This window comes from Lycium ferocissimum, chromosome 1 (assembly GCF_029784015.1).
Source record: "Lycium ferocissimum isolate CSIRO_LF1 chromosome 1, AGI_CSIRO_Lferr_CH_V1, whole genome shotgun sequence".
Taxonomy (NCBI): Eukaryota; Viridiplantae; Streptophyta; class Magnoliopsida; order Solanales; family Solanaceae; genus Lycium; species Lycium ferocissimum.
The window spans coordinates 1,653,538-1,675,137 of NC_081342.1; the positions used below are offsets into that span (position 1 = coordinate 1,653,538).

The 21,600-nt window shown below is 32.9% G+C and overlaps 2 protein-coding genes across 2 annotated transcripts; both read left to right on the top strand.

Annotated features, from left to right (window-relative positions):
• The first annotated feature begins 2,685 nt into the window (after positions 1–2,685).
• LOC132050586 (glycine-rich protein DC9.1-like) lies at positions 2,686–3,947 on the top strand. Its single transcript, XM_059441960.1, has 2 exons — positions 2,686–2,844; positions 3,521–3,947. The coding sequence occupies exons 1-2, from the start codon at positions 2,733–2,735 to the stop codon at positions 3,757–3,759; spliced, it is 351 nt and encodes a 116-aa protein (XP_059297943.1). The 5' UTR covers positions 2,686–2,732; the 3' UTR covers positions 3,760–3,947.
• A 1,660-nt stretch (positions 3,948–5,607) lies between these two features.
• Positions 5,608–6,744, top strand: LOC132067840 (uncharacterized). Its single transcript, XM_059461217.1, has 2 exons — positions 5,608–5,846; positions 6,504–6,744. The coding sequence occupies exons 1-2, from the start codon at positions 5,615–5,617 to the stop codon at positions 6,656–6,658; spliced, it is 387 nt and encodes a 128-aa protein (XP_059317200.1). The 5' UTR covers positions 5,608–5,614; the 3' UTR covers positions 6,659–6,744.
• Positions 6,745–21,600: the final 14,856 nt, after the last annotated feature.

Below are 21,600 nucleotides of genomic sequence, written 5' to 3' on the forward strand. Positions count from 1 at the left end.
ATGCTTATTTTTCTTTTTTTCTTTTTTTTTGTATATATATTGCCTCAATTTATAAAAGTCCGAAACTTTTCCTCCAAGAAAAGATTATTCAAATATCGAAGAGATATTTTTCACCAAGAAAACCTTTTTCCATCAAGAAAATCTTTTTGAAATAAAACACAATTATGGTAATACTTTGACTTTCCTTCAACAGAAAATTAAACTCAAATTTGGTAACAAAATCAGAACAAAAAACCCTAACAATAAATACGTATAGTTGAGAATTGTTCTGCAGTCGAGATGTTAAATGACCTTGAAATGGTCTAATTATCTTACTCTTATTGCGTTTATGTATGTAGTACTATGTTCTTATTAATTCGTTTAATAAAGAATGACATTTTTATATATGACAGTAATTTAACTTTAAACTTCTTATCTTACCTCTAATGACGTATTTTTATATATACAGAAATCTTATATATGAAATGTTGAAATAACAAGTTCAGAAAATAGCTATTTCTTTCTAATTTTATGACTAATCATACTAGGACATGTAACTTGAAACAAATAGAGCATATAAGGCGGAGCCAGGATTCAAAGCTTGTGAGTTCGGGATTCTAATTCTTTAAAGTTTCTAGGTTCTTAATTAATCATTTGTACATAATTGACAAAAAAATTAATACAAATATATGATTCAGACAAAAGCTATTGGGTTCAATCGAACCCGCACCGAAAGGGCTAGCTCCGCCCCTGAGCATATTCAAAGCTTTAAGGTACAATAGCACTATACCAACGATAGCTAATTTCTACCTTGAGAAGTTATTATTGAACGCATAATCTCGATAGAAATAGCGTTTATTAGACACATTTCGGTCCTATCTTTGAAAAATAGTAACTATCTTAAAGTTTCAAATTTCAAAAGTGAAATTTTGTAGAGTCCCACGTCGGAAAATTCAAGGATGGGTGGTCTTTTTAATATGACTTGGGTAATCCTCAACTCTTTAGTTAGTTTTTAGCGTTGAGTTAGGCCCGCATGCATAAAAAAATTCATGACGATCCCAGGGATTTCACTTGTGTAAAATAAAAAAAAATAAAAAGGATTTCACTTGTGAAATTGAAAATTCCATAACAGTGACTATCTAAATTACAAGGTTAAAAGTGATTATTTGTGAATTTTACTCATAATCTCGATACAAAAAAAGGAAGCAAAAGAATACTCCTCTGGAGGGGTTTCTCATCTTGCACATTTTCGAAATATAAACGTAACTTATTATTTACATTTTAAGAATTTGCAAAACTTTCAAGACTTCATAAATGTTGTTTAATTAGGATAGTTTGTTTTACAGCAGAAATCTTAGAATGAAAATTAACTAAGTTGCAATTTGGCAAGCCTACTGGAATAAAATTGGGCAATTTGCGCGATTACCCTTATTTGGAAGTGGTCTTTAATTTTTTTCTTCTCAAATTGCTAATCTTTAATTTCTGCCCTTTGCTTAAAATACCTCGAGGTTCTAGGTTCAAATCCCTGCTACAAAAAAAAAAAAAAAAAAAAAAAAAAAAAAAAGCCTATTCGGGGCAAAAATTAGGTCTTACTTTTTTAGAATTTGAGCAAAAAAAAAAAAAAAAAAAAAAAAAGTTCTGCCTTGAAAACTCTTGCCTTATCGTGAAACCTCCTTGCCTTGCGATTTTTTTTTTTTTTTTTGATCGAATCAGAGCATAAGCCTACCTTGGATATTTTCTATCACTTTTTCAAGTGAAGGACAAAAATTAAGGACCAACAATTTGAGGGACAGAAATAAAAGACCGGCGGCTTTGAAGGACAATCCGCTTTGTGAAGGACCTTTGTTAGGGTCGATATTTAATTTTTGGCTCTATTATAAAAGTTTAGCATATACTAATATTTTTACCAAAACTTCTTCTCTTGCTCCGTCATCCTTCTTCTACTCCATCTTCTTTTTATGTGTTGTAGATATCTGAAGATTCATTAATCAATTGTGGTTGGTTTAGATTTGCTTAGTTGAAATTAAGAAACATTAAGAGCATTGTTGGCTTCTGTTGAGTTTTATTGTTGAAAATAAAGTAGAGCTAATAATTTTTTAAGGTTTGAGTTGAACTTAACCATTGGAAATTATTGGAATTGGTATCAGAAGGTTAGACATCAAATTTGAATTATTTGAAGTAAAAACGTGTCGGTAATTTTTTTATTTTTTAAATTTTTTTTACTTTACAAACCTTGCTAGGACTTTTACATCATTTATATTGATATATATCCTGATGATCTGTCAAGACTTACGTCGAGCAAAGTCTTTGCGCATTTATCATAAACTCTTGATAATCTGCTAGGCATTGTGAACAATTTGTTCAAAAATTATAACATATTTATACTAAAGTCCTAGTGATCCGCTTACGAGAGTTGTAGCAAAGTAAGTCTAATTTGCCCATCCACCCGAACGTCCAGATATCAAATTGGAATTAATGTAGATAAATATCTGTTTTTACATATCAGTTTAACTTGATATAATGCAACAAATTATATACTTTCTCATGTATGAACTCAAATGTGAAATCTCACTCTCTTCATCTGCCGACTGAATATTGGTCCCCATTCCATAAATGCACCTTGTGCATATGTCCCCTCACACCTCCAAGTGGTACTCTTCTCCTTAACCGATTATGCATTCAAATCTTTCTATAAATAGAACCCAAGAATGTCTCAATTTCTTCATCCTTTATTTCAAGTATCATAAGAAAAAATGGGTTCCAAGGCATTTCTGATTCTCGGCCTTTTTGTGGCCATATTTGTAATGATAAGTTCTGAGGTTGTAGCTAGGGAGTTGGCTGAGACTTCCACCACTTCAGAGGACTGTAAGTTTTTGGAAATTATTGTATAATTACTAGGATAGTAATAACATGATGAATGGGCTCATAATGAGTTATAGCCTAATTCAGTCAACTTTTTATTTGTTTTCTGATAATTTATTTAAATACATAATAAAACTTTTTTCTATGGCTATTCAAAAATAAAAAATGTTAAAAAAAAAAAAAAAGGAGTATATTTTGATAACATCGAGCTTATAGATAAGCTAAAGGGTGGGTCAAAATGGGTTGAGTTAACAAATGGACGAGTTATTAACCCGCCCAAACTTGGGTGGGGACGGATCATGTTTTATGGCTAATTTTAACATCCTTATCTAGCCTTATATATTTCAAAACTTCAAATGAATCAATGGGGCTCTAGATGTTAGTTTGATCATGACTTTGCTAAGTTTTTAAACTCATATAAGCTGAGATAACTAAAGCTACGGATGTATCATGAAAGAAGAATACATAAATAAAGCCTCCTCTAATTTAATTATACATTTTCCATATATTATTATATATGCTAGCATATTTAACCTTCTCAACTTTAGCCAAAAATCTCCATGAAGTTATGGGATTACATAATTTTATAATTCAGAGTTGGTATTAAATAGTGTAATACTAAGAAAAAAAAAGAATAAAACAGTTAAGAATAACATTCTTGTTTACACAATTGATGCAGCAAAGAATTCCAATAATAAGAATGAAGTACATGTAGCCCACTCTGGCGGGTACAATGGCGGTGGATACTCCGGTGGTGGCGGATACCATGGCGGTGGTCACGGTGGTGGCGGATACCATGGCGGCGGTCACGGTGGCGGTGGTGGATATTCTGGCGGTGGACATGGCGGCCACGGTGGACACGGTGGACATGGTGGCCACGGTGGACATGGTGGTGGCGGCCGCAAGTGCTGCTCCTAGATACAATGGTGAATAGTAATATAGTTACAATCACCTTGTACTAATTGGTGGCAAGATGTAATAGTACGTAATACTATTGCTGCTATTTCGAGCTTCTTGTAAGAATTATGAAATAAAAGCTATCATGTCATAAAAGCTATCATGTTATGTTTGTTAATTATATAATGGTACGTGCCATAATACTTTTCCGTTGGTGTTTCTTCTCATTTTTCTTTTTAATCAAACTCCTATCCTTGTCTCCATCTAATTAGGTATAAGTGAAAACAAAGATAAGAGATTTATATTAATCTGAAAAATTGATGAGTCAGGATCATATAGTTCACTGAGAATGAGATCATAGAAATCCTGGGCAATAAAAGTGTCTGTAATATTGACGCTAGTTTCTACAATCATGCAAATAAAATTCATTCATGCATTCGATAAGTTAAACTTTTTGTAAGTCCAATAATGTTTAATTGAAAACATTGAAATCTTGAAAAAGTTATTTACACATTTGATTAGAGAAAATTGAGAGAATTAATAAACTAATCTGCGCCATTAAATCTAACATAAACATCACATATTACTTTTGACGACATGCTCGTATAGTCATAAAAATGGCTATCCTCACAGGATAAGGATACAATCTGCATCTACAAAAAATGGGTCAATTAGCAGGGGTCAATTTGCTGGGGTCACCGCTAACCCCAGCAATAACATCAAATAGCAGGGGCTTTATCAAATGCCACAAATTAATTACGATTTGCGGGGGTTATAAACCCCCGCTATTATTTTTTTAAAATAAGCTTCCAATTTTCGGGAGTTATAAACTCCAGCTACGTTTTAAAAAACTGAGTTCTATTTATTTATCAATTGTGAATTTACTCTTTTTTTGGTTAAAATTCGAAGTTTATAGCTGAAAAATGAGTTTAATGAAATTTGGAATTACGACTTTTTGTAGTTCAAATGTTTTTGAATTTACGATCCTCTTTTTGCTATTTCTCTCTCTCTTTTTTTTTTTTTTTTTTTTTGATGCTTAGCGCAATTTCTACTGTAAAATGAGTAAGAAAAAAAAGGAATTAACTATTTAGTTTTGCATGTTAACTTTGGTTAATTTCTACAATGTGTTTGTAACAGTGACTATGAGATCAAATACTTGTTATTTGTGTGTTTCTCATTGTGGTAATTGATAAGTAGAAAAATTGTCTACAATGTGTTTGTAAAAATTCTCAACTGAACTCTATTTTGGACGACTGAGCAGTGTTTTTAAGCAGCAATATCTACAGGTTTATTTCGGATCTGAATTTGTTAAAATGGAAAAATGTTTTTTCTGAATTTGTTAGAGAAACATAAAATTTGTTAGAGAAAGTATTTTCCTTGTTTTGAATGGACAGGGTCCTTAACTCTTCATATCATTTTTCTTTTCCTTGTTTTTTGGTGATTTGTATGTGTACTACACATTTTGGAGCATATAAATTATCATTTTCTTGGATATATGTTTTTAGATTGATATTTGGATTAAAGTTTATATGGTTACTGGTAAACTGTGTGACTTGTTCATGAAATGTTTTGATATTATATGTATAAAAGAAATCACCTTTGTCATGCACAATTCATTTTTGATGTATAAGTGGTACAAGAAATGATGTGAGCTCAATGTTTCTGATTCTGCTATATAGTAAGAATAAATAGTTCCTTATTGAAGTTTTATCTCTATTAAAAACATGTCGGGAACTGTTACTTTCTGGAATTGAGGATTCTGCATTAAGGTTCTTTTTGGATAATGAGAAAGCACAACAATATTTTCCGGATAATGAGAAAGTACAACTATATTTTCTCAAGTTTTTGATTTACTTATCGTTTGTTAATTGTAGATATGCCAAAGACTAAGCGTTGGCAGAACTTGCAAAAACCAGTTCAGTCACTACCGATTTCACAAGGTGTAGCACAGCCAACACTGCCAGTTCAGGAAAATGCACAACCACCACCGTTAATTCAGGCCGCATCACAGTCGACTTCATCAAAATCCAGGCCGCATCACAGCCGGCACCATCCAGGAATCGTGTTGGATGGGAATCTAATACTGCGTTGGACCGTAGATGCAATAGGTAAACTTTGCACGTGCGCTTCTTTCTTGTTTCTTCTTCTTGTTGTTGTTTCTTCTTTTCTTTCTTGTTTCTTCTTCTTGTTGTTGTTTCTTCTTTTCTTTCTGCTTGACGCATACACTGTTGAGATTTGAGTGTTGCTTCCTATTTGTTGCTGCTCAAGTTTACTTATTGCAATCACTATTTAGTGTCTGGTCTTCTATTGTTATATCGGCACGTCATACTGTTCAAATACTACAAATATTCTATTAGGAAGCGCACATGTACAATTTCTGTCTGAACAGATGGTTTTGATGAATGAAACCTCATTTGTTTGCTAAAGAAATGTCATATTTTCTCTTCTACCTACGTGCAATAACCTCATATGTTTGATTTATGCTTTATGTTAACTACTACTATAGTTCATCTCCTAAAGTGCAGTAATCACTATCTGTCGTTTCAGATACATTTTAAGTTACTAGCTTGTGAGAGATTAGGACTTTTGAATCTTGCTTATATAATGAACTTGCTGAATCTTGCTTCTGTATTACCTGTAAACTTATTGATATGTTAGTTTTTTATTTACTTATATTTTGTCTTTCAAGAAAAAAAAGATTTACTTATATTTTTTTATTGTAGATATGCCAAAGACTAAGCGTTGGCAGAACTTTCAAAAATCAGTTCAGTCACTACCTACTTCACAAGGTGTAGCACAATCGACGCTGCCAGTTCAGGCCCATGCACAACCGACCCCGTCAATTCAGGCAACAAGACGGTTGGCTTCTCTCTCTCGGGGGCTTATTATGCTTTCAATTAATTTTATGTGTAATCTGTAGCAACTTCTATGATTTGCTGATTAGTTAGATCTGTAATGTGTTGTAGTGAAATCTGTTATAAGCTGCTGGCAGAATAGGAGCTTATAATTAATCTGAGGAGTGGTTGATTAATATTTTGGTTGATTAACAAGCTTGTTCTTCATATGATCTTATTGTGTATTTTTTTTTTTCCAGCCAAGTGATGCGGCAAGTGAATCTCTTTCACCCATGGATGCAAGAAGATCTTACGGTGATAGTAATCGTAGTGACAACCCTTGAAGTTCCCTGCAATCGTATTAGATGATTAATTACGACAATGTAATTGGTGGACTGGATGTTAGAATGGTTGGAGTGAATGATGTGTTTAAATTTAGTTTGTAAATCTAATGATACTACTTTATGATAATAATTTTGTGTTAAAAAAAATATGTTGTTATTTCTTATTAATATTCCTTCTATATTTGATTATGAAGTACATGTTAATAGTAAATAATATTCAAAACTAAATATTTCTTGCAAAATGCAGTAGAAGTACACGACTTGTGGGGGTTCCAACTGCCAGTATTTTCGTGCTGTTAAAATTATATAGCAGGGGTTGAGACTGTTGGGATTTAAAATGCAGTCATTTTGCGGGGTTTCAACCGCCGCTAATCACCCTTGCTACAGCAGGGTTTGAGACTGTTGGGATTTAAAATGCAGTCATTTTGCGGGGTTTTCAACCGCCGCTAATCAACCCCTGCTAATTGACTGCAGCGGTCGCTAAAATACCCCCTGGATCTGATTGTGGCACCTCTTATTGTTGGGGTTTTTGAGACCCCCATGACAGCAAATTGCGGGGGTCAAAAACCCCCGCAACATGCAAAAATAACTCCCGCTATTTAGGCTTTTTTTTTTGTAGTGATCAGTGGTGGAGGCAGGATTTTCATCAAGAGGGTTCAAAGAAAAAAGCAAAACGCATATGTTGCTGCCAAATGAGCAGGGGTCGGAACAAATATGAGCGGGTCGGTCAAATATGAGCGGGTCGGTCGGATCAAACAAGCTCTTACATTTATCCTTTTCCTCGGAAGAATTATGATGTTCACTGCTTGGTAATTCTCTTTTGAAACATCATAATTCTTCTGTGGCCCCATATTTTTGTCGCACAAACGAACATGAAAATATAATGTTACCCATACATGAAACACAAGCTCTTCTTGGGATCTAGCATATGAAAATCCTACATTATTCAATCCAAAAAAACAAAGTATGGTGGAAACTATATTGCACTATATCTACAGGTAAATGATAAAACAAGAAATCACATCCAAATGCTTATTGGTCAGTGATCTTCGGGTACCTGCTAATAATATTATTCCATCAGCATGCACAAGGAGGTCCTCAAAAAGCTCTACTCATTACACTAATGTACATCTCCTTCAGTATTCACATGTTTTCTAGGTGTATTATCTCTGAATGTGACCTGTTAAATAGTTGCTACGGACGAATCGCCCTGCAAAGACAATTAGACTATATGCGAAAGAAATATCACGCTGAAACATGACACTTGAGATTAAGGGAAGAAACAATGAAAAGTCTACTTCAAAACTTAAAAGAAAAAGGCAACTGATAGTCCTACCAAGTGAAGAAAGTATGAAGCTTACAAAAACAATTCACTGAACTTGTTGTGTTGCTTCAAGTTAAATCGCATCATACAGATTGAATATTATTAAATCAGAAAGTTTACCATAACCATGACTTTCACTTGAAGTTCTTTCTGTTCCTCCACAAAATCATTTTCCAGATCACCATTTGAAAATAGCACGTTACGTTTGAAGAACATGCCGGTGGCACAAAGGGCTGTTGGAGTTGTTGTAGCTGTCACACCCCAATTTCCGTTAGGGCGTGACGGGCACCCGACCCTTACTTAGGGCCGAGCGAACCCGGCCGACTAACGAACACTCATAACCATCTATTGGGCTCCACAAAACATAACATACGCACGTACTAAAAATTTTCGTAAAACAAACATGCCTTTCGTTTTTTTTTTTTCCAAAACTGTAAATGAAATACGCAATCGTATGAAATCGTAATATAAGGCATAACGAGTCTTGGGCTATATAGCCGCTTGCCAAACACATCGGTAGCATAATACATAAACACAGAAACACATAGCTTACATGCGAACTTGGGACATATCACACGCTCGACAACGTCGAAAGTCTACATCATAACTACGAACACCGTACAAAGCACCTCCTCGACTCGGCGACACTGGGAGGAAATGGAACTCGCCAATCCGGTGCATCTTGCTGCTAACATCGGACTCGTCGGTGGTACTGCGTGGCCGAAACGGGGACCCCGAAGAAAGGGGTCGAGCGAAGATGTGCGAGCGTGAAACATGCTACATCGAACGAAGCCCTAAAGTAGGGAGTATAGAAAGTAAAGTCGGATCCCCGACTCCCAGTCTTCGTCAATACACAAATTTCCTGCCTCTCGAACGTCATAATCGTCACGTGGAATGACATTAATCGACGTGGGATTTGCCTCGCCCCCCGGTGATCAAACTCGTCACGCATCACTTTCACTATCAAAATGCGGTCCACCGGGCGGACGAACGGGGGTCGCCCCTGTCTGGCCTTGGACACGGATAACACCGAAGATTTCAAATCTCCGTGTCCCGAACACAACACATCATCACAACACATCACAAGCCATATCACGGCTTAACTCCCAAACGGAATCCGGCCACAGCTAAGCAGGTCTCGGGAACCGTAACACAACGTAACACGTGTTTATCATAGTGCGCACGATCGTACCGGCCGGGATCCGGTGAAAGAGGTAACACGCAACGCACGAGCGATCGTGGTAACCACACGCATATCAAACATCATCACGACTCAACCGAATGATCGGAACAAACCCTTTTTTTTTTTGAAAATCCAAAACCATAGTCAACCGAGTTTTCTCCCGAATCTCGCTGGGCATGTCAAACCTAACTTTAGAAACCGTTGTTACGTCAAAATCATAGGCGTAAAATCATACTTCCAACTCGACGAATTAAAAGTAAATAATCATAGTGAAGAAAATACAATTTTTCGAAAAATCATAAAAGGTAGCATAGAAAGGCCGCGGGCCCACGGACGGGTGCCGACCCCCGTCCGAGCTCCGACTACGAGGGTAGGGGAGAGTGATGTCTTATGAACTTACATATTATGTTCTGGGGCGTTTCGAGGTCGTATGCAAAAGTTACGGACGTTCGTAGTTTCAAAGTCGTTTTGGAGCAAGTCTCTTTTGAAGACAAAATTCTTTTGAAAATAGAACTCTTTTGAAACCTTAAAAGTTTAGTTCTACAAAAGACTTAAGGGTCATAACTCAACCGCGTTAAAGATACAAACATCAAGGAACTTATACGAATTGCTTACGCAGCATTTCAAACTCAGTCATATCCAAGACATACAAACCACACTAAGGATGCCAGCATCAAAGCAAGTACGAATCACAAATATAATCGAAATTTACGAATGGAATTTCCCCGAGGTACATATCATGTTATACCTTAATTCCGTCTAAGACATGCCAAAAAGAAAAGAAGGGTAAGCTTCACATGCAGCTTGCTTCTAAGCTAATCCAAACGTAAGTCTCGTCTTCTCCAAAATCTCGACAACATCGATAGGCATCGAACATTAGCCATAAGCGTCAAGAATTCAATTCCAAACCACTACTTTTTTCTCTGATTTTGGGCAGCATTCCCCTTATAACTTGGACGCCCCGGAATTTAACTGCCAAATCTTGACAACAATACCAACAATATCAATAAGTAATTCCAAACGCATTCTAACACTAACAAGTCATTTCCACATACTTCGACAACATTCCAATTATATTCAACTTAACTACATATTTCCAAACTAATATCAACAACGCATTTCTTTTCTTCCAAACTCATAAATCATACTAACAATCCACATGTTTACAACATTATCTTCATAGATTCAAGAAGCTACATTAGCAACATATTGGCTTCCCAAAACAGCCCGCAACAATTACGACACCAATTTGGATCATCAAACCTTCATTTTACATCACAAAATTCACAACGACAACAACCAAAATACTAAGTAAAATCAATTGTAATTGTAAGCTACCAAAAACAGCCCCTACTCGGCCAACACCAACACATATGCTTTCATGAACTTCCATCCAATTCTACACATTATGACAACACACACAACATGCTAAATTCAACTAGCTCTCTACTCCTACACAACACACACTACACACGGCCACACACACACACACACGGCTACACTTCATCCTCCATATTTTCATGAATTCTATTCATTTTCACACTCCACAACATACACAATTATCAAATTACATCACATAAAATTGGTTCGTCATGCTTACATCAACAACATATATCCACGGCTACAACTTCCAACATACAACTTTTCATGATTTCCCATCCATTTCCATGCACCATAACACGTTCAACACATCCATAAAACATGTAAAGAAGGATTAAATCTTACCTTTTCTTTAACTCTTTCCACGGCTAGCTTTCATGAAACACGACAACGGACGGTTTTCTTATTCTAACAACCACTCCACGTTAACGAGAACCTTCCAATTAGTGGGAAAACAAGAAGAAAATAATTTTCCATGATCAATTTTTGGTCTTCCATTTTTTTCTTCCCTTGGCCGTTTCCTCCTTCTTCATCCTTCTCCATGTTTCTTGATTTTTCTTAAGGCACAAAGTGGTAAAGATGACTTACTTAGTCATCTTGGACTACATATATGATTTAAACACTTGGCCATATGGCCCACACACCCACATATATGGCCGGCCACCTATGGCCTTTTGCAAATAATGGCCAACTTTCCATAATTCATTTTTTGGTCCCAAATTTTTTCCAACTTTCATTCTCTAAATTTTTCCTTATTCCAATCTTACCCCTAACACTTCATATCCACAAAAGATAAATATGCAACTTAGGCATTGAGACAAAATCAACAAAACCGGAAATTAAAAGTCTTGTCCATACCTCGTCGCAACCAACTTAGAATATTCCGACGTACGAAGTACGGGGTGTAACAGTAGCCGTTGTTGTTTATTCGGTTTCTTCTATCTAATCATCAGGAGGAGAGCTAATAAGTATTGGTCACAGCAGTTCCACTAACATTGGTCCACGAAAACTCAACAGAAATAAATAGTAAACGTAAACCGAATATGAGCAAGAATAAAAAGGCTTTCTCCTTTGAATAGCTCCATGTTTCATCAATAATAAATCTTAAGGATATCTCCATGTTGCATCAATGATAAATCTAAGGATATCTCCATAAATGCTGCAGATAGACAGTAGGAAGTCAATAAGGTATACAAATAGAATGATTCCATCGTCCGTCTTGATAATAGAAAATATATATCGATGTCTGTTGTAAAGATTTATTCAAGTCAAAATTAAATAACTAATCCATAACAAAAACATTGAGTTAAAAATAAAATAACAAATTCCTTTTTTTTTTTCTATGAAGAAAGAAGTTTCCATTATCAAAGGCAACTGGAAGGTGCCATATTACAAAAGCAAAAGCTTGGGAGCTTTTGAAGCAAAAGCAAAAGCTTGGGAGCTTTTGAAGCAAAAACAAAAGCTAGTAAGCTTTTGGAGAGGAAACTAAGTTAGACTATGCAAGAACCATGGAGCTTTACAATTGTACTCTACGAGGTTTCATTTCTTGAAATATCTTAATCATAGCATCATTAGAAATATTATCAAATAAATCTTTTTCTAGATAAGGCACCAAACAACGACTAAAAAAATCATCACTCATTTGACTCAAGTCATTCTTGATAAACTTCATTGCCGAAAAAGGTTGTTTCCAAGGATGCGTGGCAGCGAGAAGCAAAGCAAGTTTCACTAAGCGGAATACAAGAGGATAATTTGAATGCTTCTTTGTCTGAACTAATCTTTTCGAAAGATCACAAAGCCCTTTTAGATCGAAGAACCTTTCATCAACATCACGAACATCAATAATGTAACACAAGTTGATTCTCAAGAGCACTCGTATTGAACTCATCAAAGTCATCGGGATATAACGCACCATTTTCATTATCTTTCTGATGTCGAAACTTGAAAAAGAGTTAATTGGATTCAAACAAGCAATTCCACGAAGCAAATTAGTCGTCGCTTCGCCAAAACGATTCTTATATAGTAAAATGTTTTCGGTTTTAATGAAAAGATCAATGTTTTATCGGGTTTGAGCCTTATATATCGGGTTGTCCTCTTTGTTAGAGAGCATTTTACTTTTCAATTTGAGATTTTCAGCATAAATTTGGATCTAATTGGACGTCAATGTGAATACCGAATGCGTGGTGAAAAATTAAAAATAAAATCATATAGATATTATTTTATTTTATTTTCTTTCTTGGTAGCTTGAACAGTAATGCAGGTAGTTGGGTGGCGGATCTAAGAAGACTTGGTCAACTCAACTGATAAGTGACTATTCGTCATTTTTCAACTTGGAAGCTTATCAACAAGTCAACTAATAAGTCATTCATGGTTTAATTGGTTGGCAATTGCAGCGATTTACGTGGCATTTAGCTGTTAGACCCTTCCAAATTTCTCCCCATCTATATTTATCATTTTTTTTCACTGTTGCATTGCTAGATATCCGACAATTGGAAAAAAGAAAAAAGAAAAAAAGAAAAAAAAAACTTTTAGAGAGGTCAAGAACTAAAAAATAAATAAAAAGAAACGAAAAAACGGTAAATAAAGATCGAATTAATTCAAGAATTGATCAAGAAATTCACGAACGACCCATAAGTTGACCCATTTAAATATAAAACTTGACCCATAAGTTTATATTTTGTAAAACAAAAAGACCCATAAGTTGGTAGATATTTTTAACAATCACTCCCACCAACCATTTACCAACCTTTATTTATGTCTACCATGTGGGAGGATTATATTAAAAAGTAGTTACATTATTATTTATGTTAAATTTTCTTTTTTATTGAACTAAAGTTTGATCAATTGATGTTGTATGTTTTAGAAAGGTCTTCTAGTAGCGTATTAATTTTGTTATAGTATGAACACTGCGTTGGTAAAATTATATAAGAGTTGAGAATATTTTAATAGTTTTTACAATTTGTGGGGTTTTTATGTTTATAAAAAAAATACAACTTAAGAAATTCAAATTGCATGTCCAAACATGATTTCAAACCATAATTTCAAACCATGTCCAAACGGCTCCTAAATATAATAAGCTAAGATACCAGATGTCGTTGCATTAATAATATATGCTATATCCATATGAGTATGAGAATATCACCTTTTTCCGGGAGTGGGGGTGGTTCTCGTATGGTAAGAGCAGTTTGTTTTGCATGTCCTTTGATAATATAAAGCTTTATTTAGCATCATAGAAGTACAAATCTTGAGTATGTGCTTTTAAATTTTTTTAGATGTTCTTTGTTTTGGAACAATTTTTATGATTGTAGTTTGTGATAAATTGCCTGCACCTAAATAGAGGCTAATGGTTTCCCTAAATAGAAATTTATCTCATCCTGAGTTGGAATTAGAAAGCATATGAACTATAAACAATACTCCTTTATATGATGAAAAAGTACTACCACCAAGCAAATTCGAGGTTATGATATACTATCCCTCAAACAAATAAAGGTGACTGAGAAAATAAATTGTTGAGAAGTTGGAAAAAGATTTGGAGAAGTAAGACTGGTTGATGGTATAAGCATAAGGGCAATTTGGTGAAAGAGCCAAAGTATTTGTATGGCAGCTACAGTAAGATTCATTCTCCACCAATAGCAATGCTTCATTTTATAACATTTACGAAAATATCCTTCTGGCCCATTATAGAAAGGTAGGAGACAGATGATTGCTGTATCAAACGTTGTCTGTCTAGCTTTATTGTCATTAGCTGTTCAAAACCCAAACCATTAAAACCAACAGTACATACAAGCAAAGTGATGGATAAAAGCTACTGAAATGACCAAAATGCCTTCAAAGGGAAGTGAATGTCAACAAGCACACATGTTGATGGGAGAGGCGCCTCTAATAATTTTTGAAATTATTTTAATGTTGTTTGATAGTTCCTAGATCTTTGTTTTTAGTTCGGTTTGTAGGTCTGTGTACGTAAGCCACATGATCATATTGATGTGTTTTGGGGACAAGGTTTAGTTAACCATTATTCATTAATTTGGATAATGGACCCACACACGACTTTTAGTGAAAATATAATCTTTTGTCCTCTTACAATTTGAATAGAAGAAAATGACTTTTTTAAATTTCTTATGTATTTTTTTTCAGATCTCTTATGTGTAAAAAATGAAGACCTTTTGTAAAAAAGTCATAAAACTAAATAAATTTTGTAAAGGATCAAAAATCCAATTCTCCCCGACTTTTAGGTATTGTGGACCAATAAATTTTTTCACCGGATGTTCAGTGTGTTTTTAGGTTTGATTAACACTAATTTGCATTAAAAAACTTCACCGCGGGAATAAAACGCTAGATCAAAAGCTAGGTGCCTCAATCAAGTGACTCAAGAAAAGATCACGTGCGTGAGACAAAGAGACATTGCTATAATACAATTTAATCATCCAAATACTTACAATTTTAATTCTAATACTACATTAGAACATAATAGCTGAATTCACACCCGATATTTTTACTAAATCAATCAGCACAAGAGTATTTTTCTTTTAATGAAAAGATTCATTATTTAACAGAAATAGAGTCTTGATGTAACTGATAAAATTGTTACCATATGACCAGATGGTTACATGTTCGAGCCGTAAAATAGTCTGTTATAGAAATAATACAAAATAAAGTTGCGTACAATAGAGAGTCTTGTAGTCCCATCTACTCCAACCCATGCACATAGTGATAGCTTAGTGAACCGGTTTTCCTTTACACATATTTAATCGGAGTCGTGATTAAATGATATACCCCTTTCATCCCGAAAAGATTGTCTTAGTTTGACTTGACACGAAATTTAAGAAATAAAGGAAGACTTTTGAAATGTGTGGTTCAAAACAAACTTTAGATATTTGTATGGTACGTAAATCATCTCATAAAGTTAAATTATTTCTAAATATAAAAATGTGTCAATTTTTTTAAAACAATCTAATAAAGAAAGTAAGGTAATTTTTTTTTAGGACGGAAAGAGTATTAATAACTTTTAATTAGAAAAGATATTTAATTTAATATAAAGACTCAATTAAGTGGCATGGCGGCTGGGCAAGATGGAAAAGGCTTTGATAAGTCAAACTGATAAGTGACAGTTTGACAATTTCTACTTCAGTCACTCATACTTTAACTTGTGGGCCAACCATTCTCGTCGTGTTAAATTCTTATTGAATACCCCTGTCCTATATAAATATATCCTTGTTATTATAAAATGATGTAAATATACTTTTTGGGTAACAGGTTTTTTAAAAAAAAATCATTTTGGTTATTTTTTAATTAAAAATATGTCACGCAACTTTAAGAAAAAATCTATCTATTTTTTTAGCAGACATATTTTTCAAAGCTACATGGTAATTTTTTTTGTGTGAGGCGGGTCTGGTTCGTTTAAAAAAATGGATAGACTTATTTTTTTAAAATCATGGAGATATTTTTTTAAACAAACCAAACACACCAGAAAAAAAATTATCACATGACTTTACAAAAATATGTCTACTAAAAAAAAGGTAAACTTTTTTCTAAAGTCACGTGACATATTTTTAATTAAAAAATAACCAAACAATTTTTAAAAAAAAAAACTGTGGTAGCTAAAAAGGGTATATTTGTATCATTGGTAACTACAGGGGTATATATATGTACCGCTTTTATAACGAAAGATATATCTGCTCTAAATCGCAAAGTTAAGGTGTATATTTATACCTTTGCCCTATTTAGTATAATAATTTTATAAAAGAAAATTAATCTTTCTTAATCAAAAACCTTTTTCACGACTTTACCATCTTTAGAAGAATCTGCTATCATCCTATATAAAATTTTGACAAAACAGATGCGTAAACATCCTAGATTAAATATGAATAAGCCATTTAAAAGTATATGAGAACTTGAATAAAAGATACAAAAAATTCTAAAATTATAAAAACGCAATAAGGTAATGTAAAAATGTAGATACTGTAGACCTGATGTATCATTTGCTTTTTTTTTTTTTTTCTTCATGCTCTTGGCCTTCTTATTATTTTATTTCTTGGTATAAATTATTGGACGGTTCCTTTCACTTTTCTTTTCTTTCTTTCCCTCTCTTTTTCTTTCTCTGAGCCGAGGGTCTTTCGAAAACATCTTTGCCTGAGACGAATTTATGCATTAAAAATGAGTCACGTGAATACACTGTCACCCAACTAAACTCAGTATATTATGTATATAATCCTTAAAATATATCTAATATTAACTGAAGGAATACATGATCAAACTAGACTGAGTGGAGCATTGGTTAAATGTTGAGTTTAATCTCTTAAGGTTGTGGGATCGAACCTTGATAAATGCAACTTTGTGTCTTTTTTAAAAAAAAAAAAAAAAAAAAATCCAACGTGAACCCATCCTTTTGAGATCACACTGAGTATGTTGTAGTATAAATTATTGGACACTTAACTGTGGTGAGGTTAATATTTTCCATGCCTCTAAAATTGCTGTGTTCTCTATCCTTTTTTTTTTCCCTCCTATTTCTATTTCTATTTCAGCAATCAAAACCCCAAACCTTGTCCCTGAATAACAGGATGACAATCCAAAACCTATATATAACTCAAATTGATATCAGTTAATTAGAGGGAGGAAGAGGGAGAAAGGGAGAGATGTGATCTAAACTCTAACCTGGTAAGAATGATTACTTGTTATAACATGTTAAACTGCTATGACTTATAACATGTTAAACTGCTATGACACTATGACAGTATAACAACTCCTTATTTTTTTCCATTAACATATAATAAGGGTAAAGTTGCAAAATATTTCTTCAAATTTTTTAGGATTAATGGCATCTCACATCCTACAAAACTTTCATATTTCTTATGATTAATGACATCCCACATCCTATAAAACTTCGATCATCAAATTATTCCGATCAGTATTCAACTCTGGAAAAAGAAAAAAAAAGAGTACGACATTCTTAAAATTCATTAAAAAACAAGTCAAGAGTAAGCAAGCTATAGCATGCAAACAATCATTTACATTTTATATATAGGGCAAAAGTAGAGTACAAGATGCAGAGGAATGAATTCTCATTGTAGTAATTATCAGTGACTAGTATACATTAAAAGTGATTCATGAAAGTAAATTGTCCACGGATGTTAAATTTCTCCACAAAAAATTTACATCATTAATATGAATATACAGACGCGAAGAGTGAACTCACACTGATGGTGAGAAAGTGCCAAAGCTAATCGAATTCTCATACACTGATTCAGCTTTCAATTTTCTGGTAAAAGAGATTAACGTAATATTTATAATAGAGAGTGTAAAGGATCGGTGTAGAAAGTGCTTATATTTTTTCACTGTCATGAAGCACTAAAATTGAACAACTTTCCAGAGAATGAAAGTAAGCATATTGCCAAACGATGAAAATACCTGGGCATCATACGCCAACAATTATTTTTAGGAATGTCAACTAATGCATCTACTGGAAGAAACAATTAGTAAATAACAAATTGATTTAAAACGACTTTCAAGTTCCAAAAAATAAAACGAGAAGCTGACTTGGGGAGGAAAACGGCTTTGGGCTTTATTGCAAACAGATTTAATGTATCAGTTTATACTGCTAAGACGAGGGCTGAATCAGAGGATTTATTAGGCTTTAGTGTTACGTGGGCTAAGGGCCTAAGGCTGACTATTGTAAAGGAATGCTTTTATTTATAAGGCTTTTGTTAATCTAATTTAGTTAGAGAAATGAAGGAAAAAATGGAGAAAAATGGAGAAAAAAGAAAAAGAAAAATACCATTACTTGTCATAGAAAGGTGCAACATCACCTTATTTATGACTAGCTTTATATTATATATAGATATAGATTACTGTTCTCTTGACATCTTTCGGATTTCAAGATTCAAATAAGTCTATTTTTTTTACTGTAATATTTTCATATGTCTTTTAAATATTTTGAATAAATGATTATTGTGACTTATAGTATTTTTATATAGTTTTTAAATATGTAAATTTTGTTTTTAAAAAAAATTAAAAATTCTATGTCCAAATTAACGGTCAAAATTAGATTGTTTGACTCTTGAAATTCAAATTATGTTACATAAATTTTGACAAAAGAAAAATTTCTTTAGACCGTTTAAAAAAAAGTGTCATGTAGATTTAAATGGAACGAATTCAATGTAATAGTTGGGATTTTAACTCGTGATTTAAAGTAACTAATGGAGATTGTTATTAATATGAGAGATTATGTCTTAAGACATAAATGAGGTAAAATAGTTAAGAAAAAAATCCCTTCCAATATAAGGGGTGTGAAAAAGATGATGATAAATAATCTGAGATGAATGTAATATTATTTATTCCATATTAGACGCCGCATGAAATAATACATAAATTGGCTCTTACCTTATACATATTTTAGTTATTCGAGATTATAAATTAATAATCCGACATCATACTTAGCGTGCATAATTTTATACTACATAACAATTAAAATGACATCAAACATAATACAAGTTATGCCGATTTAATATATGAATAATACACTTCCTAACTAGCAACCAAACGACCCCTCAATTGTTAAAATTAACACTCTCTTTACCTACTACTCTCTCCGTTCATTTTTACTTGTCCACTTTAAACTTTTCATGCTGTTTAAAAAATAATATATGAAGTGCAAAATTTATGAATGTGCCCATATTAATTGGTGCATAATTTATTGGATTTGAAAAATGATTTGACGTGAGTGATTAATAGTATGGGTAAAACAAGAAAAAATAAATTATCTTCTCTTGATATACTAAAAGTGAAAATTTATTTTTGAAATACTGAATAAGTAAAAGTGAACTGAGGAGTGCAACTTGTTGAATAAGTTCATTTTCTTTGGTCCACATAATAATTGCACCCCCGTGCCTGTCTCCTCACACCTCCTAGTTTTACACCTCTTCAATTATTTATGCATTCAAATCTTACTATAAATAGAGCCCAAGAATGCATCTGTTTTCATTCAAATCTATTCAATATTTCACTAATATTTTATTTTTATTCTCACTGGAGGTAATATCTAATTTAGTGCTGATTAATTCAAATTCACGTCAAAAAATTTTAATTTAAAGATAAAGTTTTCCCTTCGAAAGTTTCACACTGGTCGAATGACTGCATGAGACTAACAAATTTGCTCTAGATACCATGCAATCATCCAATTACTCACAATTTTGTCTCATGCCGCATATAAGATATACATAGTCGGTGAGCCAGCAGTCATTTTTATATCAAAATAAATAAATATAAATTATGTGTCTCTTTATGCATATATTTATTATATAATCAGTTATTTAATAATAGTCTTACTTAAATTATTAACTAATAAAATCAAATTATTTGATTTAGGGAAGGATCTAGTACAATAGTTACGGGTTCACTTGAATCCAGTAACATTTGCCTAGACTTCATATTTGTAATTAAAAAGTTCATGAAAATTTAGTTTCGGATTCAGCCCGTTGGACAGTTATTATTATATTATTAACTTGAAATCATTATGAGAATACATAAATTTAAAATCTTGAATCCGTCTCTGTTTGCTTGATGTGAATAATAAATAGGAAAATTTACTTGTTATAGCTACTTTTACTACCTATTTAATGTTAATAACTACCTTTTATTAAAATTAATAATAATAGCTAATTAATTTTCTAAATTGCCAATTATATACAACAAGTAACTTCCACTTATCGGTTCACAAATACAATAAAGTGGAAACGCTATCTCATCTTCCCATTTTTGAAATAATATACTTTAGTTTTCTCTCTCCTTTCCATTAATTTTAGCCTTTTTTCTTATCATCATTACCATCGAAGCACGGAGATTAGTGGTGCGTGTATTTGTGTAAGTTTTTCATTTTTTTGTGTATTTTAGTAACTTAATTCTAGTGTTTTCAAAAATTATAACTTTCAACGCTTAGGGATTAAGTGAAAATCATCAATTAATGGCGGATGAAAGCACGTCGGTAGGGTTAAAAAAGCTTTTTTAAAATTTAGATTTTGTTTGATTTGTTTAAAAACATGATGTTGATCACGAAGTGAAAACTTGTTTATGAAAATGTGATCCTTCCAATTAATCTTATTTGTTAATTTGGAAAAAAAAAATGATTTTGATGCGTTTCGATGTTATAGTACAGAGACGGATGTCGGAGAACAACAATTAACGATGAACAAGGTATTTTTTTCATTTATTATATATATATATGATTTGCTCAAATTCGTTAATGATCATGCATTTTTGAATAGTATGGTTGCATGTATTTATTGAACGAAAATAATAGAGGGATAGCATTCGTATGTATTTTTGTATTGTTTGAATTAGTTTTGTATATGAAACATGCAAGGCATATATATATTTTATTTATTTTATTATCAACATATAAAACTATGTATCATGTATTTGTAAATTTATTTTTGTCTCATGCAGTTGAAAATACGCATAAATAAGTATGAAAGTGTGTTAAGGGGAGTGCTTATTTTCAATGTCCCGTGGCATTGTGACAACGTGAATAAGAATATACAAGAAGAAAATCATCCATTTCATTTGTATTTTTAATGATGAATTAAATATATCATTAGTTTTTCATAAAGTCCTGTTACAATAAATCCAGCTTGTTTAGGAATGAAATAAAAAAGCTTTTTTTACACCTCTTCATTCTATTTCAAAAAAGCATATAAATCGGATTACTATATAATCTATGTTGATTTAATAGACATACATTTTAAAATATCATGAGTATCTGTGATATATCATATCAAATTATTCTTATAAAATTCAATTTGAACT